The sequence below is a fragment of the Caloenas nicobarica genome, chromosome 2 (genome assembly GCF_036013445.1).
Source record: "Caloenas nicobarica isolate bCalNic1 chromosome 2, bCalNic1.hap1, whole genome shotgun sequence".
In the NCBI taxonomy this organism is placed as follows: Eukaryota; Metazoa; Chordata; class Aves; order Columbiformes; family Columbidae; genus Caloenas; species Caloenas nicobarica.
Genome location: NC_088246.1, coordinates 47,765,758 through 47,793,439, shown reverse-complemented (window position 1 = coordinate 47,793,439; position 27,682 = coordinate 47,765,758). Strand labels below are relative to the sequence as shown.

Sequence of the window (27,682 nt, the reverse complement as noted above, 5' to 3'; positions counted from 1 at the left end):
CAGTCTGCTAAATACGGTGAAATTTCAAGCAGCAAGTGATGGAAATGACAGCGTCCTCTCCTTTCCTTAGACATCTGCGCAACCTGGAGCTGCCTTGAGATGGCGATGTCGCCTACGCCTTCGAGGAGTCACCGACCAACACTCAGCAGCAAGTAACTTGTGAGAGAGGAGGGAGGGCATTCTGGACAAAACACTCTTCCCGCTCTATTTAAGCTGGGAGTTAGGAATTAATTTTCCTGATGTCTTTATAATAGAAAGCAGGAGTGTACGCTTACCACCTGTTTCACAACTAGAAGTGCATGCAGTCCTGGAGTGTCTCAACTGTTTTTGAGTTTGCTGGATGTTAACTCTAAAACTGAAAGTTATCAACAGCTCAATTTAAAAAAAACAAAACAAAAACAAAAAAACCCAAACAAACAAACAAACAAACCAACAACAACAAAAAAAACCCAGACCCCCAAAACTCTACAAACACAAAACATCAAAACACATTTAAAAATAACACTCCTCTTCAGTTTTCTTCCCTAGACCCTTTTCCTTACAGGTAACCTGTATTTCCACAGGAAACTGCTATACCTGGCATAAAATCACTCCACTAAACCATCCTGTTCCTGATTTTCCAGCAAGGATGTGCTCGTATCTCCATTAATCTTTTCATTTTTATCTCCATTGTCCTCCGTTTGCCCCGATTTCTGATGAGCAAAAGTGTAAGTGTCATGGTCTGTGTCCGTCAGAGGTGGAGGTTCCTCACTGTTAGGAGAATGTTTAATGTCTTTTCTGAAGGAGAATGGAGGTGGAGAAGGTGGCAAGCTACCAACGGGTCCATCGAAAGGCCTGTACACATCAACTTCTGGAGTGACAGTGCCATTGGATTCCTTCAGCAAGTGCCCATAGACCATAGCATCATCAATAACTGCATAGATGTGAGACTCATTGTTTTTCCTCCCTTTTGCGAATAAGCCTTTTTTTCCGGGCACCTGGGTATTCACGTTAGCATTGTACACTCCCACCATGGGATTTTGGCTTTTCTTCTTCCTGTTACAGAGTTGGAATTGTTAACAGGTCAGAAAGAACGCATGGCTGCTGTGTTTGAACTCAATAATGGCAGCTTCTGTTTACCCAACCCACCTACCGAGGGTCAGACGACCTACCTGGATCGAAGGCTTTACTTGCAACCTTAGGAAAAATAACTCTCAAGTCTAGACCTGCTTTTTTTGGCAGAGCAGAAAATAACTTCACACTATTTGGTTACCTACTGCTGTTCTGCTGACCCTGAAGTCTTCAAGATTAACTCCAACAGCCTCCCAAGTACAGGGGTCCAGCTGTGCAGTGTACTGAGCCTCCCTACATCCACAGACACTAATAGGACCTAGAGGCCATCAGATCCTCACAAAACACGGCTGAGTGTTGCTGAAGGCCAGTAAGATAGTGGGTGCTCTATGAAAGTTGAATGAATTTTTCTTGACTGTATTTGCAAAGTCTTTCCTGTGCGGCAGAGAAATGTGCTCATAACGGCTCCAGTTATCATATTGCACAATTGCACTCTACAGCTTCAGGACCCAATCACCCTGCCAGCACCGAGCATACGTGTAGAGAAACCCCAAGCTATCAGTGACTTCAGACTCTGCTTGCATGAGTAAGGCTACGCCTGTTTGCTTTGCACAACGTAGTTCTCTCCCCAGGGGCTCATCTCATAGAAAAATGCCCCCACTTGGTGTGCAAACTCCAGAAGAAGCTGCTGGAGTTTGTGTAGATGAAAGATAGCTATTAGTGTATCTCAGTGAGTTTGCAGCTTATCTGAACAAAGCCTTGTCTAGAGGCACAGGAGCCACATTCATTGCGATTTCATTTCACAGGAATTGCTGATGAAGCCAAATACTTTACTTCAGTACAGCCAGAAGTCCATGCTAAGTAAGGCCAAAGCAGGCAATGCACTGGGGGTGAAAGTAAGGCCACTCAAAGAATGGTGCTCTACTCCTAAAGTCAATCAATTTAGAGTAAAGCAGCGTTCTTGGGGGCACACTACTTCAACCCCCAATGTGTTGCCTACCTCATGCTTCAGACCCTTGCTCAAGGGACCCATGTGAACACGTGAAACAGAGGCCCCAGCAGCTCTCTTGAAACACCTTCTTGAACTGCTAAGTTACACATGCCAAATTATGAACTTACTTCTTCTTAACACAGCATACAGCGAGTCCGATAGCCACAAGAACTCCAGCCCCAGCCACCACAGCAAGTATCACTCCCAGGTCTGCAAACAGACAAGGTACAAGGACATTGAGTGAGACAGAAAACATTTAGCTTTTTTCCTAAAAGCCAGCTGGGTTTGAACCTCCTCAAGAGTTTCTAAGTGTATGAGCTGCTTGTGCAGCAGGAGTTTCCAAGGTGTGCTCACCATGGGGTAACACAAACCATTTCCAAGAGGTTGGAGGCCAAGCAACAACAAACTCCTGCTGCTAGCAGTGAAGCACAGACAAAAAACCCAACCAGCCCACCATCCTACCTCCAAGAATTCAACACAGCTGATGGGTTGCTAAACTTACATGAAACGCCTCGCATACCTCTGGCTGAATAGGCAGGGAAGAGAACAAAGTGCAGAGAGAGACAGAGAGGGATTCAACAAAGGAAACAGTGACATTTCACCAACTTCTCCTCAATACAATCGTTTCCACTGAAATACACAGATTATGTTGACCTAGGGTTTTCTAAAAGTCATAAAATTGATCAGGAAAGTCCATGTGTGAGCAAAGAAAAATGCCGTGTGTTTTAAAAGAAATATACATTACCAAAAAAAGAAAAAGAAAAAAAGAGGAAAAAAAGAAGAAATTAATTTGACACTGTTTCATTTCTAGCCTGTGCAGCCAATACTTTTACAGGGAGCAGTCTCCCACAGATGAAGAGGAATGCAAATGTGAAGCAAATTTATACAAGCAAAGCCTACCCTAAAAATGCCTTTTTAAAAAATGATTTATGTTTCAGAGAGATGAGAGACACGAAGAATACAGATTTTGCTGTTAGTAGTCAGTACACTCTCCACTAAATGGTTAGACCTGTCCCAGGGATGATTATTTGCTCATGTGAACACTGAGACTAATTGAACTGCTAACATGAAGTAGAGACTACTTGGATGAATACGTTTGCATAATCAAGTCCCAGGTTGTTCACCAGGTCTGTGACCTTGGGAGTGAAAAAACATTACTTGATCTTTTAATATCTTCTAACTGTGATCTCCAATTTAAGAAGCTAAATTAAATAAAGAAAATAAAATCCAGACTTACTTCCTCGGGCCCTGCAGTTCCCTGTCTCAAAAAAAATCCCACCCAAACACACTAAAAACCTTCCTTCCTCCCCAGCCTCTAGGAGCACCCAGCTGTAACTCTCAGAGGTTTTTGTGGGACATGTATTTCTGAAAGCAGAGATTTCATAAAACCCACACCCAAGGTGGACCAGCATCCATTACTGTTCCCCCAAGGAAAAGCAAGGAAATAAGCAGAAAGCAAACCACCACAGCCTCACAGGACTCACCTATCTGCTTGTCAGCTAAAGCCACCCAGAACTGCAAGGTCAGCTGCGTCTTATCCACAGGTTTACAGTTGGAGACGTTTACCCAGAAGTCGTGATACATATTTCGGGGCTTGGGCAGAAGCTCATCCTCACGGCGCACGATCTCCTCTGCCCCCAGCGTCTCTTCCTTTATGTTGACGTAGGCACGGCCCGTCTCGCACGTGATGCCCATGCGGTCCTTGGAGAACCCTAGGCGGGCAACTTGCTTGCTGGGCACAACGACGTACCAGGATATGGAGACATAGGGAGGTAGACCATAGGGCCAGTTGGGAGTCTGCAAGTAAACTTTAGCTTTTGGATCTGGACTCACAGTGAAACTGCACTCATCTGTAGTAAAGAAAAGGAATAACGGAATTAAAACTTTGTTTTGACACTTCTTGGTTTTAATTTTTAAAGGTTTCTCTTTCAACATGTAAAATTATCTGGTCTTTCTTCTACATAACAAAAAAGTGTCACACCTGCGATCAGCAAATTTATACAGTCAATTGCATCTCAGTACTAGCAATACAACTCACCTATCGTCCCTTCCACACCAGTAATTATCCCAATTAGCACAGATGTATCTGCAGAATTTCCCACAAACAACTAATTGCCACATAGAGTAGAAAGTTCCTTCCTTCTTCCAGGAAAAAAACACTTCATCGATTCAGATTGATGCTAGCAATGGCTCCAAGATTAGACTCTAAGGAATTTAACTCTTACCTCTAATTATTTATATGTGCTCTAACGAGCCTATGGAGAGGTCCAACACTGTACAACAAAGAAGTACAAACCACTACCTTACCTTTAATATGTGGCACAAAAGACATTTTTAGATCCTGGTGGTTAGAGTCATTGAGGAATCCTTTACCGAATGTTTTTAAGGATATGGTGATATTATTCCTCATCTGAATCTTTTCGATGGATCCACCAGGGCAGAATACACCAACATTCAACTCTGTCTCTGGAGTGGCACTAACAATGCTGTAACTGTAGCTTGTGTTGCACCTTTGCTCTGGGACGTGTTGCTGAAGTTTCAAGGACGGAGAAGTAATTTCTACGTTGATCAAATCAGGAGCTGAGACCTTCCAAATAAACTTATGCAGCCGAATTGGCAATTGGGTAATAACCTTGGGCACCAACAGGGAATACATCTTCCTCTGACACCACCGAAGATCGACACAGCCTGCAATCACAAAAACAAGTCCCAAGGGTTGTATTTTTCTTGCAGAGGCAATATCTAGGAAAAGCAAGTTTTCTTGTGTACCAGAGTACACATACCCAGAGTACCGTCAGTTTTGTGTTACAGACTCAGAAAAGCATTTATGTGAGAAAATACCCTCTCTTAGCAACCTTCACTCAAGCATGTACCATTTGTTGTTAAAGAGCTTTCCTTAAAAGGGTGCATAACATCAAAGAAACCAACAGATAAAAACACATTCAAAATTCCTCACTCAAGACAATACTTTCGCTATATCACTGGTTGACTGGGCCACAGCTGCAGCCTAGTCAAGGTCCAGATACATACTTTAAAACTCTACTGGTAGTTAAAAGCATTTGGGAAAATCCTACACTAAGTGGACATGCGAGCAGCACAAGACGCATTCCTGGTGGCCACCTTGGTCCTGAATTTTCATGGCTCTCCTATTCTAATTCCTTATTTTACAGTTTTCAGCAAGAGGATTCTTAGGTGCCTTCTGTCCCTTCCCTTCTAAGAATAGCTATGCAGTTTCTATTTTTAAAGGTAGAATGACGTAGCAAATAACAAGGTCACCTCCAGGTTCATTGTACCCATCTCCCAGCTGGCCAGCACCTGGTTTCCAACCCCACTCTATTTAAAGGCCAAGCAGGAGAGAACACTGGGGAAAAGCACACAAAAGCATTCCCTAGGGAAAAAACATTAAGGCACTTTTGCCATACTTATGCCTTTTTCAGCTGTGATCCTCAGACGGGACAAGTCCTTGCACAGAAAGGAGATCTTGTAGATGGCACCAGACACCAAAGTCAAGACACGGTCGCAGGTGCGAGGATCCTTGCAGATCAGGCATATCGGTTCAGACATGAGTGGGACGCGGCTGGGCCACCCTTCGAAGTGTATCGTTACAGTCACGTTCCATTCCTTGCTCAGGTCAACCAAATGGGTGACATCTGCAACGAAGAACACCCCAGAGCAATTACTGGCAAGATGCATGTGAGGCAGAACCTCCTCGGTCTCTTCTCACCCCATCAGATGAGCAGCTGTCACAGCTGTTTCTATATTACCTAAGACAACATCATTTACTTGTTTCCATTAGTGTAATACAAACTCAGGCAGTATTGTATCACTCTCTGAATTTAGAAGTTTTAATCTTTCCACACACAAAACCCATTTCCCCGCTGTTTTCCAGCTATAACAGGGTAACATGTATGCTAGCCCCTTTTAAACAGGTTAGGCTATAATGTAAGGAGCTCAACTGACTATGTTAGGTTTGTTTTCCTTAAGATGTCTCTTGTATTTCTTTTAAAATCAGTTCTACTGATTACACAACAGTTGATCAGAAAAAGGTTCTCCGTTCTCAAATTTTGTATTTATTGCAAGATTGCCATCTCAGCTAACTTTTTGTTAGTTTAGGTTTTTCAGAGCAAAGCTGAAGAAAATTGTCCAAAGTAAGTAATTAAGCACATCTGGTTGTCTGGAGTCAGTTAAAAATTAAGCTAATCTAAATGCAAGCAGCAATATGGTTCAAAAGTGAAAAAAAATGCCAAGTGCTGTACTTCAGCTGAAGTGCTGGCAGTCACCATGAGGGTCACTGGAGTCTTCAAAGATGCTTTCTAAAAGCATCTTCTGTTTGGCAGTTAAAAACATACAGAGATGCTGCAAATTATCAGTCTGTCACCATGCCAGTGGGAAGGCTGAGGACCAAGCCTTGCTAGACTGCTTTGTTTCCTTCAAACAGCACGACTGAACTACCACACTGCCCTTCCATTTAATTGCTCAAAATCATTCTTCCAGAAATTTTTTCTGACTTGCTTTAACAAGCAAACCAGGGAGCTGGCAGAGTTAACTCTGAAAAGTAAAGAGCAACCTTCCTTTTCCTCAACACTAGCCACCACTTCTCTTGCTGTCCACCCCTTTCGCCGTACCAACTGCACACCAGCTGCTGCAGGAAGCCTTGTAACACCCTCTGAGTTCGCTGGACCTGAGGTGCTCAGGTGCACAGTGACCATCATCCCTGGCAGCCTCTCTCAAACCTATATTCAGTCCAAAGATCTGCTTAAGGAGGCACATACTGAGGCCAAAACTGCTTTCACTAGTGGGACAGAGTGCACCCTCAGCAAGTTTGCAAGAGTAGGGCTGGAAAGACACTCTGCAGAAAGACCTGGGGATCCTGGTGGACACCAAGTGGAAAACGAGCCAGCAGTGTGCTGCTGAGGCAAAGGTGGCCAACAGCCTCCTAGGCTGCGCTAGAAAGCATCAACAGCAGGTTGAGCAAGGTGAGTGTACCCCTCTGCTAAAGCACTGGTGAGACATCAGAAGTGCTGGGTCAAGTTCTGGGGTCCCCAGTACAAAAGAGACATGGATGTACTGGAGTAAGGCCAAAGAGCCACAGAGATGCTTAAGAGCATCTGTCACAGGAGAAGAAACAGAGAACCAGGACTGTTTAGCTGAAGAAGGTGGCTCAGGGGGATGTGTGAACCTGCGTGTAAATGATACGGTGCCAGACTCTTCTCAACGGTGCCCAGTGACAGGGCAAGAGCCAAAAATTGAAATATAGGAAATTCTGCTTAAACATTAAAAAAAAAAAATGCAAGAGAGGTCAAACACTAGAAGAGGTTACCCAGAGAACTTGTGAAGTCTGCAGAGAGACTCAAAATCCAACTGGACATGGTCCTAGGCAACCTGTTCTGTTTTACCCTGCTTGAGCAGTGGGTTGGAACTAGATGATCTCCAGAAGTTTCTGCCAACCTCAGCCACTTCGTAAGTCTGTGATATCCTAGATGACTTGCTACAGCAAGTCGGAACAACAGGGGTAAGCGGGGATGACAAACACCTTCTCCCACATAAGCTAATGGCAGTTGCAAATACTTGGAACATCTGGAAGGGGGAGAGGAAAACAAAGAGGAAAAAAAATTAAAGATTATGGCCGTGGCCTAGTTCACAAAGATTAACTATCATGTGCAAAGACAGACACCAGACGCACAGAGCATCCTTATGCTGTTAACAATGCACGTGTCTCTGATGACAAAGCAAGCAACCTGATCTAGCGGCAGGTGTCCCTGCCCGTGGCAGAGGGGTTGTAACTAGATGATATTTAAGGTCCTTTCCAACCCAAACCATTCTGTGATTCTACGATTCTATAAAGGACAGATTAAAAATAAATAAAAAAATATATATACACACATATACACATGATTATTACTCTTAATTTTTGGGTTTTAGTTATGGATCTTAAAGGCATAAACAAAAGGTGAATAAAACAGCTTTCGCCTGTGTGGGAACTCATGCACACAAAAGGGCAAATAGTAAGGTGGAAATCTCCAAGTCATCGCCACAACCAAGCACAGAAGCTAGGATTACTACCACAAGGTTACTCATTCTTCAGAGGTTTGTTTTTCTGCTGCAGCTAAACACAGAAAGGGTTAGATCAATAAATCATTTTGATTGGAAAGAGCTATATTTTCCTCTTGTTTAATGACAAGCATCACAGGCAGCTGTGGAATACTCAAATGTTTGGGAGGCTTTGAGAATATGCAGATATCAATGCATTTTTAATAAGAGCTATGTTTAACTTGTACACTGCAGATGGCATTTTTTGCGTTTTTTTTTTTTAATAAAAGTTTCGGTACTGTCTTGGGGGCTGAATTTGAATCTTTGGCAGAACTTATATAACTACAAAATCACTCATGAAATCCTACAAAATCCCTAGAGAAACCGCTGCTGTCTCTTAAATCCAAGTGGTTTATTACTTGCATTTCATTCAATAAATGACAACTTGGTTTTTATTTTTCAGGTGATTATCATCTTGTCTACGGCCCATAAACATATTAAAATTCGTCTTTGCTTTCCAAAGTAGAAAGGAGATAAAGCTGATTAACTTTATACAACGTTTTCTCTCTGTCTGGCTTCCGAAGTGCAACACACCGTAAATGTAAGCAAACATGATTTGGTTAACAACAATTTCAGGAGGATTTCCTGTTCACGAACGGAGCCAGACTAGGCAAAGAACTGAGGATTACAATGGTGAGATGCTATAGACCCTTTCTGGATGCATGACTTTAAGGTCCATGCCATTCAAACTTCATCCCCTCTAAAATGACTTAGAAAGCCTCTAAGTAGCTCCTGCTGCAGTGGTAGTCCAAAGCATGGAGTTCCTTTCACCTGCTCCTCTGCAGTGAGGGTACCTTGACTATTAACCTCCACCATGAACTGAGATCAGAGCTAAGAAGCCAGAGGATAAATCACTTTTTTCATAGCTCATTACTTAGCCAGGTCTTTAATTTTTGGTTTTAGATAGATGCTGTGGCACTACACGCCATTGTGTTAAGCCTGTCTGAATTTGGGGACAGAAAACAGAAAAAAAAAATTTTCGTAGTGTAGCAACAAGAAAACTAATGAACAACCAAATGTGTAAGGCATATTATCATTGGAGTATCTTATTGACACCTTTCATATCTAATGCGACTTCTTCACACTAAAAGATGTTTAGGCTTCCCTAGGAAGCAAAATAAAACTCAGAGGAACGAAAGAAATGCATATTGATGCCATTAGTAGTAAGAAGACAATTTTACGTTGCCAGTTTCACCAGTTCATGCTATGGATCCTGACCAGCTGTGACAGCAGGTTTCACCTGGCTAAGCACAGCTGCTTACGTACAGAGCAGAAACCTGGGCTCGCATTTTAAGAATTACCTTTAAAATGTTGAATCTTACAGCTGAAAATTAAATTCTCCAAACAAGCCTGAACTTTATTTCTGTACTGCAGAAAAGGCAGTAACACGTCAGCCTTGACAATTCTGATCCACCTTATAGTCCTTGCCCGACAGCTGGATCAGGGCCCAGAGGGAACACAGTTGCAAGGAAAAGCTGGCTTTGTTTATACAACATGCAAGACCTGATACCACAGGTGTTAAAAGTATTTTTCAATTACATGATGCAGGTGCTGGAAAGGATAGGAATCTCCATTTACAAGCTACAGTGTAAAATCTATGATGGAGCTTTGCACTCCATCACAAATTGCAAAGTTTAGCATTGCTGTTCGCCTTGCCATAATGACAGCCAGTGGTACCCAGGGTAGCAAAACAGGCCTCAGTGTTGCTTGGCAACCCACCTCCTTAAACACAAAGAGGGACCAAAGTTCAAGAAAAATTATGACCAAAAAAACCCCCTGGTATTTCTCTTCCCTGTGGTGTTTTGCCCAGCTGACTGTAAGCAAAAGCCCTGGAAGGGGCAGGCAGGTACTCACTCTCATCGACCTGCGGGTGCTGAACGATGACTTGGAAGAGCAAGCGGAGGATGCCAGGATTCTGGGCATCCTGATCGCAGCCCTGCAGGGACAGGTTGAAGCTGCCAGCGATATTGGCAGGCTGGCTGTCGCTCAACTTGAACACCTCCGGGTTGCTGAAGGAGCCGGGGAGGTAGTACTCCACCCTCTCCTCTTTCCTTTCGCAGTTGGAGAGGCTGTAGTTGTGGAAAAACACACTTGCTCTCATGTTGGAAGGGATCACGAACTGCCACGTCATGAGCTCATCTTCTGGAAAGCCCAGCGGGTAGTTTGGGGACATCAGGGTGATTGCAGACTCCCCCTTCAAAATGGATTCAATAATGCATAACCCTAAAACATGGGAGGAAAAACAATATACAAAACAAATTGCAATTAAAGGTGACGCGCTGGCAAATGTAGCACCCCAGCAGCAGAGTATTTTTATTTTGACAGTGAGATCATCCACTTCAGCTATAGGTTAGGTTATTGCAAAACCTTCAGGCTAAAACACATACTTGAGCTGATGCTTTTGTTTTCAATTACATAAAAGGTAAGGGATATTTTAATGCCATATTTTCAGTTTAGTGGTTTTATCTTTCAAACACACAGATAGAGAGGCCTTTGTGTTTTGGAAAGTAAATATCCTATCTCCTACTTCTGATCCTGGCTTTACAAGAGCAAACATGCAACCTGACAAATGCTTCGGCTTCACTGGGTTTTAGGAAATAAAGATGTGAACTTTTATATCAGCACAGTCCAAAAACCTCCTAGATCTAACAAAAGCATGTCAGCAAAGAGCCTCAACCACACATGATGAAACATGAGTAGAGAAACTGTGTAAGACACTTCATGCTTGGATGACCCTTGGCAGCACGAAAGTTGGTACACAGAGATTACAGTCCCACTCTAGCACTCCGGTGAGGATGTGCAACTGTCAGGACTTAGAAAAACTCATGTTCTAGAAGCTCAAACCTGGACCAGATGTCTTCTATAACTGACGGCAACAACTGCAGAATTCAAGTAAAGAGCAAGAACATTTCCCAAAGAGGGTTTGTCACAAAATCACAAAGTAATGCACTGATTGCTATATAATAGTCCAGGAATTTAAGAAGATTATTACACAACTTTTTGTGTTACTGTGCAGGTTGAAACAGACAGCTGTATTTAAGCAGCTTCATGTGCCTTCCAGGCACTGCTTCCTCTTTGCTCACCTTCCCCTCCTGAAGAGAGGCATTGGTTCGAGACACCAGCAAAGCACGAAACATTTATTTAAAAGTAAACAAACCCAACTACACACTGTAAGCAGCAAATAACTTTCTTGGCTCATTCTAATTATGCCATCTAGTCTCATCTGGCTGAAAAAAATAAAAGCAACAGAGCAGGTATGTTTAAGTTTTATGAAATTTAAAATAATTGAAAATGAGAAATGTGCACCAAAAGCAGCTTCACAAAGTTTTCATAATTTTTAGGTTAACCAATCAAACTGAGATATTTTGATGCTAGAAGACCAACAGCTACCAAATTAAAAACCACACAACAACAGATGAAGTAGAAGCGAGTCAGGGGTAGCAGCACCAAAGCCAGGAGGTTACCCAAGAAGAAAGGTTTAAAGAATTCTGCTGCACTCTGCAGGAGGCGATTACAGGCAAGGAAACACTGCTCAGGTACGTACGTTTTATGGAAGCCCTGTTAGCTATGTTGAAGCCCGAGGTGGTGAGAGGCGAGTCCCACGGGAGGTGCAGAGACATGATGACTCCTCCCAGCAGCTTGACGCGAGACACCGAGCCGTTCCTGCAGAAGGTGCCAATGTTGACTGTGGCCTTATCGATACAGCTGTTGATGTTGTAGCTAACGAAATCTGGGCACGTCTCTCCTGGGTCAATCTGTCTTAGCCACGGGGTAGAAAATTCCAGTTCAAGTCCAGCCTTTGTACTTGCCTTCACATCCCAGATGAAAGTCCTATTAAGGTGAGGTAGCCCCGGTGGGTAAAGATGAACATCTCCATAGGGACATGGACCTGACGCACAGTCTAAATGCAGAGAGAGAACAGCCATGATACACTATGGAAAGCATCCAAATTAACAAAGAAATCGACACTTTCCTCTTCATTGCTATTTTCACAATTTTTAGGTTGCACTTAACTTCTATATGCATTAAAAGACACTCCTATGAGATGGTCACATGTTATCACTATACAGGACTCTTTGCCCACAGAGTAGACAGGACAAACCTGCTTTAGTCAGGCTGACTAATAGCAGGGATTCATTGTAGTACTACTGCCTTGTTTGCTAAAGAATTTAGAAGGTATTTACTGAACAGGGTAGAGAGCTAAATGAACAGAAGGGTAAAATTCAACATCAGGAGAGCTGGAAATCATGGATCTAGAGAATCAATTTTATCACCTCTCACTCAGAGAATTCCTGGCAAAACATTAATCTTTAAATTTCCACTGCTTGCCATGAACTGTATCTTTTCCTTGGTGCCCAGATAAACAACCTCAGGCTCAGATTTTGCAGAAGTGATGAGTAACAACTGACACTGCAGGATTCTGGGGAGAACCTGGAAAACTTTTATCTGAAAAATCCAGATTATTGATATTTCAACCTGGACACTAAAAATAAGCACACTTTAATCTATGTATAGGCTCCAGTTTAAAAGAAGAAATATCACAAGTGCATCTTACAAATATATAATGAAATATTGTGAATATTACTGTTTGCGTGAATCATATGAAGAAAACTACAAAATGTGAAGAGAACTATTGTTGAATACCACCCACAAAATAGGAAGGATGTTACCAAAGACTGAATGCCCAATCTTGTTGAGAAGTAGCACGTGCTCATACCATTAAAGAGTACGTTAACATACATACACCAGGGATAACATTCAAAGAAAATGAAGGTTTAGTTCCAACTTCCAAATTTTCAGTTTCTTGACTTCAATAATGTTTGTTGATTAAATATAAGGAAACACACGTGTGTCTAAAATGTTTATGTTGCCCTTATAGACACAATCAAGCTGTTCAACAAATAAATGTGGGTAACATCATTATCAGTGCTTAGAAGCTTTGGAAAGGAAAAAATATTCTTTGACAGGTTTTTAAACTGTGGGAGAAGTGAAGGCAGCAAGGAATTTATGGAACAAACTATCATTTAACTATTTCCAAAAGAGCCAAGTAACATTAATTCTGCCAGACATAATAGAAAGTTCTTTAACTTGTGTAGTTTCAACAATTCAAGGTTATTTATCAGTGTTCAAAGATTTCTTCTTATCCAAGATTATAGGAGACACCTTAATACAGTAACTGGAAAAAGAAGTATGTGGTTTTACTGGAGGAAAATTTCAAAACTGTATCTTACCAATATTTTTCTGAATTTCCATGACGAAATACTTCTCTGGAGTACTACAAGTGAAGGTAAAGGTTATGTCGTCCCCAGGTTTTATCTTGAGTTCAAACACGATGGCATGTTTAACACGAATTGGGCAGATTGGTAAAACACCAGGTCTCAGTTTAATCACAACTGTGATGTTGTCCACCTTACGAAGAGAGATTGTAAAGGAAGCTAAGAGAGAAAAATAAATAGACATGTTTTGTTACAAGCATGTACGAGTATCACCAGCCTCTCCACACATCCCACAGATGTGATGCTGTCAGAAGGAATATTTGCATCCGTGTTCTCAAAAGTCCCTGGCGTTCTACTTATAGAAAGTGCTTCAGCTCTTCCAGTCCAGCACAGACAACATAGAAATCCACTTGCTGCATGTGCCCAGAGAGAGGTGTACATGGAATTTGTGTAGGACCAGTTCTGCTGCAGTTTACTTTCACTGGTGTTATTTGTTTCACATTTAAGAAGTAGCTCAGCTATTCCTTTCAAAATTCTGTTGTCCAGACTTTGGTTTTCAGTCTTTTATGCCCATCATAGAGCCTGCTTCATTTTTGAAGGCAGCCATCAAGTTGTGACTCAATTCAGGAGGTTTATTCAGCAGCCAAACAACAAATGAATCCTCAACTTAAATTGTACATGACAGAAACAGGTGAATCTCTGGGTATGCCCCAACAATTGCTCCAGGCCAGACTAGGTACTCCAGCGATACCGGAAGTACATACCAACAGACAGGTATACATGTGGTCACGGCCTTCTCCCACCTTCCCCACCTTTTACAACTAATTCCTTGAAGGTATAGGACATCCGTCAACACCCCTCAGCAGCACAGAAGACATTTGTAGCCTGAGATGGACCACGTGTGCTTGGATACATCCTTTCCATCCCAGACATGACCATCATAGACTTACTGCTTTTGAGGAATACATAGCCTCAGCCCATCCTCAAGCACTACCAAATGCAGTAGCAGCTCCCACAGGAAATAGTGGAGCCACAGAATAAACCAGTTGTTGAATAATCTTCTCATATCAAATTGCTAGCAATTTATCAACAAATGGACCAAACTTGACTGTCTTCTAAAACCTACATGCAATAGAAGACACAAAGGAGCACCGGCTGGACATTCAAGAAGACTAGAAAACTTAGTAGCATCAGTTTGACGATTAGCAAAGATTGAGCCCAGACCCGGCTGAAGCAAGTAAAGTTTGCATTGAGGTTAACTGTATACCAGCCCCAGGTGAAAATCTGAGGAAGGCCACTTGACAAGTTTTCTGCCACTGGTTTTCACTACTCTCCCTTCCTTATTTCTCTGTACAGAAGAGAAGATACAACCAGTGTCTACAGCACTCTTGCTTTTAGTGTTTATGGAAAAAAAACCAACTTATATATATAGAGAGAGATCTAGAAATAAAGTAACCCCAAGTTCTGTTCAAAAAGGTTTGTTCCTTGAGTGGGACATCACGCAGGGCTGCATGACAAAGCTCTGCCCATATGCCAGGCTGGGAATCCTCTTGCTCATTAACCCTGATAAAGAGATTTACCCTAGCAAACCCAGCAGTGCAGCACCCCAGGAGAGCCCCTGCAGCCATTCCCACTGCCAGGCAGCATGCCAGCAAAGTGTGAGAGAACAGCTGACTCAGAAATGCACATCTGCAGGGCAACCCAGGCCCTACCCAGCTGCTCACCATCCCTTGAGCATCTAAGCATCCAGCCTGGCCCACACCAGCTGCTGTCACCCTGGTGGTGGTAAAGAGGCTGGCCAAAGCTCAGAGACCCAGGGGCTCACCTGGAGAGGGTTGTGGGGAGCAGGGCTGAGCACGCCTTGGGAACTCTTGGTTGGAAAAGCCCTCTCGTGGGAGACGAGCACACCAGAGACCCTCAACCAACCCACCCAACTCAAAACTTCAGCTGTCACCGCTGCAGAGAGAAGTGTACAGCTTTAGTGACTTATGTTCCCACAAAAAACCCTGCCTGTCCTATTTTTAAGCCTCCCTTTTAAATTCTCCTGATTTTTACAGCAATCTCATGGTTGCGGGGCCTGACTTTGATTGCAATGTTTTGCAAAAGCCCCAGGGATCGATCAGTCAGCACGGGCTATCGTCCTTCCCTGCCACGGGGAACATTGCAGCTCTGGGTTTGCAAACACCAGGCATCAAAAATCTCACCGCTGGGTGGAACAGGGCAGAAGAAAGTACACAAAGAGATACCCCATTGTGCATTTATTTGAGTTTTGTTGGTCTTGAGCCTTTTTCCAGCCTTTTCAGCTTTTCTTCGCAATATCTTAGAGTCAAAAGACTTAGCAAGCCCTTGAAACTGCCTTACCTATTTGCCACCAGGATCAAAGGCTTTAAATGAAAACCTCGAACATCACGAGGCTTGCCAAATTTCTGCACATACTTGTAACTATGATTTTACCAATCCTCTATAGCATTAGTAATAATCTAGTCACTTAGTAACTTTCCTATGGCTTTTAAGTCACAGAACAGCTCTCTGCCCTGAGGGTCTACACTGAATTCCCTCACCTCTTCCAATGGCTGGCACTACTTGACATCTGCGTTTCTGACTTGGAAATGCTCTCATAGAGGTTTTCAGTCTGGGTTTTCCCTGAGTTTTTAGAAAAATAATTTTTAAAAAAGACCACACGGGCTAGGAACTGCCTCGTGCAATGACCTTCCAAACACACAAGGGACAATCACAGGGGCAACGTCCACGGGGTGCAGCAACCAGGGCTGCTCCTCCTCCTGCTTCAGGAAGAAGAAGTTTTCAAAACACAGACTGAAACAACTACTTCCAGCCTAGCCCAGAATTTTGTTTTCCATATCACTGGAAGATTTTGGGCTTTATTTTTGTTGTTGGTGTGTTTATTTGTCTGTTGTTTTGGTTTTTAAAATTATTGTTGTTGTTGTTGTTGTTGTTGTTGTTGTTGTTGTTGTTGTTGTTGTTGTTGTTGTTGTTGTTGTTATTAATGCTTAGTGCACAAAATATCCTTTGACCTTGATGGTCATAATTATTCTGATGTTTCTGTCATCCAGATATGAAGTGTAATAGCATAATACCAAAAATTCATAGCTATGGGCAAAAGAGACTTCTTTCTTACATAATGGTAATTGTCACTCCCATCTACAGTCTACAAGTAATGACTGAAAAGTCTGTTCCTCACTTTCTTGTCAGTTATCACTCTTCCTTTTCCCACTCCTGGGACAGCACAACCACATTGCCAACCTGGCAGGCTGGAGAAACCCACTGGGGACACTAACAGCCAGCACTTCTGCACCAAATGCTTGGGCACAGCTCTATGACCATTTTTAGTCATGAGGATTAAGTTTAGGCATAACCTTAAGGCCATGACTAGCTTCAAAACAAAACAAATGCATGCCCTGAGCTGAAACCAAGGAAGAGACATTTTGAATGACATTTTGAAATAAATTAGTAAATACTTCCTACAAAGGGCCAAAACAAAGCATCATCTTCCCTAGCCCTTGAAAGACCTGACTTCTGCTGCCTGGGTTTTTTGCCTCCCCCAACTCCTTTCCAGACTTCATGACCACGTAAACATTCATTTGATCTCCCTGCAAGAAAGAAGACATCAGGCAATGGCAAGTGAGACAAGGCTCTTGACAGCATACAGGAGAGACTGACCTTGCTCTCGGCTGCAAGGAAAAGGCATGCAGATACAGGTAAAATAAAGCAACGTTGCCTCTGGTGTTCACAAAGCCAGCCTCATGAAACTCCACAGATAATCATTTTGGACAAAGAAACAAGAGCACACTGCTGTGATGTCAACAGCAGCTGGATGCTAGAGAGGTGCTGTCAAATCATAGGGGGGAAAAAAAAAATCAGCAGAAAGTGATCTCAAAGACACTAAAAATTACTGAATTGCTAACATCACCAAAACTATAGCCACACACATGCAGCACAATAGACTACTTAAAATCACTTTTATTGCACAGCTTTTATAGACATGAGTGAGTCTCTTGGTGACTCATACTGATCTGTCATTGTCTACGATTCCCACTGCATGCCTTTTTGTTAGGATTACCAGTAACTATACATGTTTCTGGTAAATGAGGAATTTCCACGCCTCAATTATGCTGCACAGGGATGACACACAGGATATCCAAACCAACAAGAGGAAGCATTGCTGAGCTGGATCTAGTCTCTGTCTACACAACAAAGAAACTGTTGGGCTGGAAGATGTCAGAGGTGAAGCCTTCAGTCCTCAGCTGGTTCACAGGCTGACACAGACATCTGATGTCATCCTAAATTGTTTTCCTCTAAGCAATTACAGTTCTGCAGCCTCCCTTGGCTATTTCTTCTATTGCTCCAGTCTCATCTGCATCTTCCCTACCACAACTGGATTTCACTGCTGCTCATCCTTAAGACTGCTCCTTTGTGACAGTTGTCTCACTTCAGCATCCCTGTATCACTCAGTAACACTCCTCTCTGCAAAAATGCACCCTGGCTAGCTTTTTCTCAACAGCATGATTTTTCCAAACCTTTCATCAATTTTATTGCTCAGAGCTCTCCAATTTGTGTTGGAAACAAACTGCATAGTGTAAAACAAGTTGTATTACTCCTCAGAGTTTAGCCTAAGTTTATCTACTGTGGTTGCACCTGACACTAATCCCCAAGTATTTTTTAATATGTATACATAAATGCCAAAAGGAAATTTTTCCTATGCAAGAGGGGAATGCAATGTGGAAGACGGAGAGACAGAGAGCACGCATATGTACGTAGAAGGCAAGGACTGCAATTTTTATGGCTATGTACAGTGCCTTGCTAAACAAATCAGGAGTGAGAACAGAGTCCAACTAGTTTTGGGTAGAGAGCTGCATTTTATTGCAGCAATTTATCCATAAGGATCTACAAACTGTTTCACGGCTTCACTGGATGGATTAAAACAATCAAACCACTCCAGACAGACCAAGAAACCAAAGCCCATGGGAGTACTCAACAAAAAATTAATTTATCCCAAAATAAAGTACAAAAACTGTTGGTTTGCTAATTCTGGTTAAATCGTGGGCTTGTTCTACTTCAGCCATTTTTAATAAGAACCAGTTGGACGGGCTGACTCAGACACCACTCACAAGCTGACGGCAGCTGGAGGAGACAGGCTGCTGCAGAAGACGAGTAGTGGCAACGCTTGCTCCGGATATGAAGAACCTGGATCCAAACCTCTGTTCTGCCTGAGGGGGATCCGAAACCACACAACCAAAACACCTCTCCAGAGAACAGGCTCATCCACCACAACACTTGGTGCCACCGCCTCGGGACAGGGATAGCACCGCAGTGCTGTTTGTCTCTAGTGCTTGGTAGGCTCTCCTGGAAAGCTCCTCATCTCAGATTCTGAGCCCTTGCAGGGATGTTGGCCTACAGGCATGCTTGTAGCCTGCTGAGGTTGTTCCACCACCCATAATCTACTGCAAAGGTCACGGCAAGATGGTGGGAAGCAAGAAGTATGACTCAATAACACAGTGATCCCACCATAAGATGAAAGATTTCACTTTCAAGTCACGTGAACTCCTGTTGCTGACCTAAGCGCAGGAGACAGCAGCATTGGCAGGACACATTCAGAGCAATCCATCCAAAACACCCTTTCTTTAGTGAGGGGACCTCAAGGGTGTGTCCTGGGTGATGGGGACTGCAGGCTCCAGATCCTGCATCCCAAGCAAACACCCTAATGGCTCAGCTAAAAGAGACAGAATCATAGAATAATTTTGGTTGGAAGAGACCCTCAAGATCATCAAGTCCAACCATTAACCTAACTCTGGCACTAAACCATGTCCCTAAGAACCTCATCTATACGTCTTTTAAAGACCTGCAGGGATGGTGACTCAACAACTTCCCTGGGCAGTCTGTTCCAATGCCTGACAACCCTTTCCATGAATAAATTTTTCCTAATATCCAATCTAAACTTCCCCTGGCACAACTTGACACCATTTCCTCTCGTCCTATCACTTGCTACTTGGGAGAAGAGACCAACACCCTCCATGATACAATCTCTTTTCAGATAGATGCACCAATGTTACACCTGATCATCCATTTCCCCATCCCCTCCAACACAAATTGTTGCACAGTTGACTCAAATTTGCCAACAACAGGTCAAAGTATATTTCAAAGAGTAAATGTCTCTCTCCTTTGCTGACTCTACCATTTGGTACCTTATTGAATCTTTCTTTGTCAATTTGAGTCCAACAACTCTCCAGTTTAACTACAGCACCCAGTTGCCCAAGCATCATCCATTCCTCCAGTTCCACTTTCAGTGCCCATCCAAGTAATTGCCCTCACATTCTTCAAGCTTTAGTCAGGGGACCCATACAACATTTACACTCTTCTCTCCTACTAAATGGTGCTTTGAGCAGCAAACAGAGATCACAAGCACAACCACAAATTACTGCTTGCTGCAAGCTGTTGAAATCCTGCTGGACTTTATAAAGCAAACAGGTTTTCTGTTTACATTTAAAATGTAAACTATGTACTCATTGCTCAATGATCTCCTTATGTTTGAACCCATTTTCCAATACCATGCTTGCTTGGGATATGAGGTTCATATTTTGTGAAAGGATTGCTTTCAGGTAATCACCCAGAAAATTAAAGCTTAAAATCTGCAAAGGCTGTAAACGCTTTCAGATAGATGCTGTCAATGACTATTATGCCAGGGTAAAAACCCACATCTCAGGAGAGGGCACCTGGGGGAGAATATCCATTCCTCAGCCACCACATGACAGTCCCCTAATCTTCACTCATGGTTGACTGATATCCAGGATGGGGATGCAAAGCAGGCGAGGTGTCATACATTCCATTCTCCTCCTCATCAGGGAGGAAGGGTGGACAATTCTGTGGTAGTGATGTTACAAGCCATCCCAGCACAGTCCACCACAGAAGCTCTGTCAGTACTCCAGGTCAACAAGGTTGCTCACTCAAAACTTGTTAATTCATTAAGTTAATTTGCAATGCCTCAAAGGAATAAAGTATCTTCAGATTAACAGTAACTTTAAAAAAATGCCCTAATTATAAATTTAATTACTTTTACCACTTTCTCTGGAACCTTTTTAGAAGGATAATTAAGACACTCACAAAATTATGTGTGTAAGAGGCATTTTTATAAGAAGCTTTTTTTCACCAAAAGCATGGAAAAAAGACATTTTGGGACTTGGCAAGTTTAGCCATAATTACAGAAGGGAGAATGTTGACTCTGGGCTGCCTTTTACGTTTTATTATTAATATTTCACAGGGATGAAGTTTTGTTGCTTCTGTAGAAGAGATACGCAGAGCTCAGTGAATGATGTCCGCAAGCTGACCGCCAACTCACGTACAACATTCAAAACGTAAGGTCTGTGCAGCTTGACCAGAAAACGTCACGCTGGCATGAGGAACACTAACACCACACAAGTTGCTGCAGAAGCCTCCCTTGCTTGCACAGTTTATCCCTACCTTGATGTAAGCCAGCGAGAGGACAGCATCTTGGAGCGTGTCTGAGCAGCTCTTCGGTCTTGGCTCTGGTTAACGAAGGTAGAAAAGTGCGTTTCACAATCTGCGGTCCCTCCCATGCCAGATACCCTGACAACGGCTCTGTCTCTCACTTCTGAGGAAGGATCATTCCTTTTCACCCCTTGCAGTTTGCTGTCTCTCAGCTCCACCCACGGACCCAGAAGAGCCAGGGCCAACTCCCAAATGCCAGCGTGACTGTACCGCTCAGAATAAGCATTTGCTCTGACAGCAAGTAACTGCACTCACTTTGTTCCCCAAGAAATCAAAAGGCACAGCTCAAAGCAGGCTGTCCCACAGCACCCTTGAGGATGGTCATTAAAAGGTGTCCAATGGAACAGGCACAGGTAAGACTTTTGCCCTCCGCTATATGAGATAGGTAAAAAAAAAGATAATAATCTGTTTTCCCACAGTACAGGCAGCCTGGGCACTCAGAAGCAGATGAGACCTTACTAATATACACGAAATGCACATCTACCAGATGTTATGACACGATTCTTCAGCTGGCTCTTCCTGAAGGTCTTCTGGGAGGTCCCATCAACACTATCTGCATGGCGTAGGTTCAGCTACAGGCAGCAAACCCTCACCTCTGTCACCAGCTAATACAGAAACAGAAGATGTTGCTCTGACATAACAGCCCACAGTCAACAGTTTACTAAGCACAGCACAATGCACGTCCTCTCCTTCATGCCCTGGTGGCACAAGCAGATGTTGAGAAAGAGGAATCTGTACAGTCACGCCTTCGTCAGATTAGAGAAGTCTGAGTTGAGGGATGGTGCCCAGGCTCTATCAGCTGAATCCTATGCTAAGAGAGCACTAAAAGTCACCAGGTGCTCTCCAGGAATTGCTTAATGGTTGGACTCCAAGAAATCAATGAAGCGGGTGGTTTATCCGCACCAGAGCTGAGGTTTGACAGGGGTACCCGAACAGCCTCAGTAAGATGGCTGATGTCGCAGAAACTGCTGGAAGTGCTCTGTTAAGGTAACATCTTTAGTCTTTAATACTAGTCAGGCAAAGGTTTATAAATTACAAAAATTACTAACGCTCTATAAGTGTAAAAAATATTTTAACAGAAACTTAAGCAAAGCAAGCGGAGAGGGCACAGGGCTATACAAAAAGAGTCAGTTTAGATCAAAACTGGAGACCAAGACCCATTTTTCCCCATATCCTCCAGTCTAACACACTTTGCTGCAGCAAGCCTTTCTTGTGTGGAGACCAAGACCAGAAAGCATCCAAAGGAAAACCTCAAAGGAGCACCCAGAAGACAGTGGGAGGTCCTTGCTGCAGACATAATAAGAAAAATCGCCAGTCAGTTTAGCTGAACAGCCCATTCGTGACAGTGGTGAGCAACACTCAGCTTCCCACCACACCGCCCCAGTGACAACCCAGCACTACCAGGTCACAAGACAATGGGGTAGATCTCCACACACATTCACTGCTCTCAGGTTGCGTTTGTGTATCACTGGCCAGGACCTGAAGAAGGCCACGTTTAGTCATCAGCAATTACTAAAAGCAAATGAAAAACCAAATCAATAAGGAGAGACTGGCGAAGAAGGATGTTACTCCCCTATTATCTACAGTAATTTGCAAACACAGCATATCCCTGCCAGACATAGGTGTTCCACTCAACACAGGTAACGCCAAAAGCATCTTGACTTTGTCCTCAGCAAAAGATTGCTCCTCATGCTATTTCTAATATGAAATATTTCTGGAATGAATGAAGTGCAAGGATGTTTAGCCTCTATCTAAGCCTGATGTGGATTCCAAAGCTTTTTTGTATAACACATACACATGTAGAAATATGACGTAAGCTGGGTGATAAGGGCTACACCAATAAACCAAACCCCAGCAATATTTATTTGTGAAAATATTGCTACTACATATTTCAAGGAGTCAAAGCTTAATCATTTCAGTAGCTTTCTTCCTACTTTCTTTACTAGTCCAATATTATTTACAGATAAGATTAATTACTTTAAGTAATTAACAAGCCTGAACACAACTGACCCAAAGGATACCTGATATCAGGTGGGAAAGGTTCTTCCCTTATTTCATAAAGCAAGCCCTGATTTCTGTCTAGAAACTCCCATTACAGGGTATCAAGACAATGCACTGAAGTCAGAATAAAAATGAGAGGAGGATAATCTTCTGGCTGAAGAACAGTTTCCTCCATGTCACAGGTCCATGGTGGTACCCTGGACATAAGCTTCAGCAGCCTCCAACCCTCCCATCCCTTGTTTCTCTCCAGACAAGTCCTTTGAGCACACGCCTTGAGCCAATGCCAAAAAAATAACTATCTTCAGCCTGCTCTCCCTTAATTTTTTTTTGTTTGATGAGCCACCACAACTCATTAAATGACAACCCCAGGCACAAAAGAATCACCAGCCACCAAAGGAGTGAGGAGCTGGCCCACTGCATCACCTTTCTTCTCTCCTGCTTCACTTCTTATCCAAATGACTGCTATTTGTTCGTGTTTTCAGTTTTGCATACGAGTAACCCCATGATCAAGAGCACGGCTGTCAAAGAAACTTCATTCACAGACGACTCCAGAGACCACAACCCTATCTGAGGATCTCTGGTGGGGGCACTCAAATTGGTGGTCATTTGTGCTGCAATGGACAACAAGTTCAATTCTGTGTATTAATCCTCAAATATTAATCCTCAAATATTTTCATGTTCCCACCACCTCACATTCCCACTTGGGCTGTCACATTACTTCTGCATCCTTTAAGACTTAAAAAAGACAAACAAATGAAACCCACACATAGACAAGGCTCACCTGCTAAAAACAAACATCTCAAACCCCCAAAAAATGGAACTGAGAAAAAAAAAATGAAGCGTATTTTCTGGTGGAAAATTTAAGGTAGTAGCTCTAGAGCTGAGGCACACGATAAATAAGTAATTCACTACACACACATTATTTTCTAGAGAGTAAAAACTAAGCACTCCAGGCTGATAATGGCATCAGGCAAGCAACAACAACAACAACAAACAAGCAAACAAAGGTACAAGTGACTACTCATGCACATTAGTTGTGATCTTAAAAGGAGAGGTCTCGATCGAGTGAGCAGACAGCAATTCAGAATGGAAATAATCCAAGTTCCACTGACTTTTGGAGCAGCACAAAGACTGTTTATTTATATTCTGTCAGAACAGCAAGAAGACCCTGCTAGCACCTCATTTAAAAAAAAACCCAAAACTAAAGCAGCTTTGCACGTTAAGACTGATGCATGACTCAAAACAGTCAATTGCCAAGAAAAAGTTCACTGGAGGACAGACCAAGAAATAGTACAGCATTATCTTTAAATTCATTTATTATAACAATGACATTTTCAAGATAAACCCCAAAATACATATGCAGATTTTATTACATAAGGATACTTTAAATCTGAAATATTTGTTTATGTTTCATAGATGTCATAAAAGTCTGATTAATTTCACTATTAGTGTTTCAAAGAAACACATTCCTAGTTGAAAAACACATTTTCAAAGGTCAGATACGCAATGCTTCGCTCACACTCCCACGTCTACACACAGCTATCACACTAAATACTTCTTTCTGCAGTTTTCCACCTACAAGTTAACCAATGTTTCATTCGATAATCTATGTTATGCATAAAGTTGCATCTAAAGAAGAACTACAACCTCCTCTGAAGACAATGTGACCCACCATGCTTCACCTACACGTTCCTATAGAACAATAAGGACAACACTATAATACTGCACCTGCCAGGAAAGGGTGGAAGGAGGAGGTGAGAGAAGAAAGGACTTCATCAGGGATGACAAGAGACAGCTTTAGAAATAGGTGCACCAAGATTTGTAGCCTTCCCACCAGAGCACCACCAGTCCCTGAGAAGAAGTGCGTGTCCCTTATGATCACCTTGTCAGTGGTTCTGCACACCCAACCTAAACCTGGCCTCACCGAAAGTGAGACTGTGGCGATCTGCAGCCAAACTGTGGCAACAGCAAAGCCAGTACCAACCTCAGCACAGAGCAAGGGGAACTCCTTAAAAATCACAACCTATGTAGGAGTGCGGTGGAAAAATCTTAACCTGAACTATCTTGGGTTTTCAGTAGAAATCTTTACTCAGGGAAACATTCCAGCTACAGTTTTGGTTGTGCAATAACAACAGCAACTCCCACTGGGATGAAGGACGCACCAGACACACAAGATCTGCCAACAAACCTGGGAAGGCACTGTTTCCCTCTCCAGTCCCTCTCACAGCACTGCAACCACCAGCCTGCCAATTCATGCCACTAATGCAGCTGAGGCTGAGCCACCTCTTTTTTAGGGGGCTGAGGGTCCACAAAGAGAAGGAAAGCACTGGGTTAGTGAGTTTGACGGGATGACAGAGGACCTGGCACACAGGAGTGGTGGTGCTTGTGCAGGAGAGGGACATGCGGGCAGAAGCACGTCGTTGGAAAGGAAGGGGTTGCAGGAGGTAAGAAGAAGGACCTCCATCAGTGGCAGCAAATCGCCGGGTCTGCCAGTGGTGTTTTGTGCCACTTCACTGTTTCCAGTTTTGCTTTAGAGAGGAACTTCATGTTTTGCCCAAGGCCAAGGTCACTGGCAGGGGAGAACTCTCTCTCCCAGTTCCTCTAGATGAAGCTAAGAAAGACCCAGACCACACAGACATCTTGTTCATAGGGAAGGTTTGCACAACAAGGATAGACTAGGTATTTTTCATCAGACTTACCATCTTCCTTCCATTTCCCATACCTTCCCACCTGATTAGGTTTTCCCACCTCCCTGACAAGAACTATTACAGTCACACACGAAGCAGACTTGCTTGGCTCTCCGGAGACACAGCCTGCACCCACTGCCACCACACAGCTGGTATCCTGCTCATTATTACACCCAACCAAACTAACGGTGTGGTCTCAACCATCCATAAAGCAGGTATAAAGTGTTTTGGTTTGTTTTTGAAATACCAACATGGATGCATAATTTGTTTGGATGTTTTACGCACAAGAGATGGGAAGAAGCTGGAGCAGATGATGACAATAAGCAAAAAACCAAAGACATTGGCTCAAAAAGAGCTGCACTGTGCCTCGAAAGCAAGTCCATGAGGTTTAATGGGAGGCATCAAGAAGATTGAGGGGGAAGAGAATAAAGGAACAAAGGATTTTGATATTTTGAAAACACAGTTTGACCAGAGGGTAAGGAATAACGTGAGAACGCATGGTTAACAGGTTGCTGCATCTGCCAGTGAAGGTCTAGACCTATGTATGAAAAAAGATTTTTTCCTTTGCTACTACAACAATACAAGATCCTTGGAAAGTCTAGCTCCTCTCTTTCTAGCACTGACCCCTCTAAGGTTTTAAAAGCTTGATTTCTTTGAAAACAACATGCAGTTAACCAGAGTATAATATTCTTCCTTTTTCCTTTGAAGAGGTTTAGAGATGCAAATCGCTGCCATTCAGCTGACTCAGAGGCAATACATTAAATGCAAATATTTTAGTTTAAAGACTACATAGCTTGAAACTTAAACCACAGTACTGTCCAATTTCACAGCCAAGGTTTGAACTGTATTGTTTATAATAACAACGGCCACGAACCACACTTCAGTATAACCAACGCAGCTAACGGTAATAGAAACATTAAAAAGGCAGGAATCTCACATCAGATTCTTTCATAGTCACTGCAAATAACTCAGCAGGTTTTTTGTATAAAAGGAGTTATACTTCAAGAGTCTTCAACAGGACCAGTAGCTACAAAACAGACTGTTAAGATTTGTGGATGGACATCTTTTGCAATCAAGCAGCTTTGGAAACTAAGGAGAACCCTCCACGCTGTCTCTGTGTTCATAAACAGAATTCTTTTGTGGTCGCAGACAGGATTTAAGAAAATTATTCATGGGTTACATACATGGGATTGCATCAAGCATCCAGGAATTTCAAGAGACTCAGAGCTGGTTGTGAGCAGCAGCCTGCCGCTAAACTTCCCGATGCGCCTGGGCATACACGTACAAACCATTCTGTTTCCCTGCACGCACAGTTCATCCATTGCTCTACATAAATACCATTCCCTCGCCTAAAGGCTTATGTGACGGACACAGAGCACAGTCCCGTGAGCCCCTTACAGATAATCCAGCTGCCTCTCTGGCATCCAGGGAAAAGGACTTCGCGAAGTTACTCGCATAATCAATACTCTAGCAAGCGAGGACGTAAAGATCAAATCAATTATCTTGTCAGCATTTATTCCACAGAGAAAGAAAAAGGAATGCTCAAACCAGAGGTGCTGAAAGCGGATGTCCCTATCTCAACGTTATTTATCAGCGATGCCCGAGCACCCCGGCGCCGCAGGACGCCTGTGCCGGGCACCACCCGCACCCCCGGGACGGGGAGTCGGGCAGAGCGGCGGTGAATCTTCCCTCCGGGAAGGAGACCGGTCACCGCACACGCAAACCCCCCGCCTGCCATAAAGCACCGACGGCTACCACTGCCAAAAAGCACCGCATGGACACTACGGATGCGATTCGACCCTATTCCCCCCTCTCTTTTAGTAACTGATACTTATTAAATGAGCACGCAGAGATTAAACACAGTCACCGCTCTCTCGCCTGCGGTGCGGACAAGCGAAGCAAGGGAGGGCTCAGCCTCACACCGGGCGCGTCCCCGCCCTGCCCGGGCAGCCCCCCCGGGCGAGCCGCGGCTGAGCGGCCGCCGCCCCCTCCCCAGCCCCGTCCCTACCTTCCCGCTGCAGGATCTGCCCCGAGGCGGCCAGCAGCAGGGCCAGGAGCGCGGCCAGCGCCCGGCCCGCCGCCATCTCCCCGCATGGGCCCGGCGCCGAGGCGGACGCGGGTCCCCT

At 43.4% G+C, this 27,682-nt stretch overlaps 1 protein-coding gene across 2 annotated transcripts; it reads right to left on the bottom strand.

Moving 5' to 3' along the window:
• Positions 1-377: 377 nt before the first annotated feature.
• On the bottom strand, positions 378-27,682 carry CDCP1 (CUB domain containing protein 1). 2 transcript variants are annotated; one of them, XM_065629433.1, is made up of 10 exons: positions 27,565-27,682; positions 20,821-20,885; positions 13,363-13,566; positions 11,676-12,032; positions 9,986-10,354; positions 5,464-5,691; positions 4,349-4,729; positions 3,526-3,891; positions 2,170-2,251; positions 378-1,035 (listed from the first exon to the last, which is right to left on the bottom strand). In XM_065629433.1, the coding sequence occupies exons 1-10, from the start codon at positions 27,648-27,650 to the stop codon at positions 588-590; spliced, it is 2,586 nt and encodes an 861-aa protein (XP_065485505.1). In that variant the 5' UTR covers positions 27,651-27,682; the 3' UTR covers positions 378-587. The 2 variants fall into 2 exon arrangements, with proteins under 2 accessions (XP_065485505.1, XP_065485506.1); XM_065629434.1 differs by lacking the exon at positions 20,821-20,885.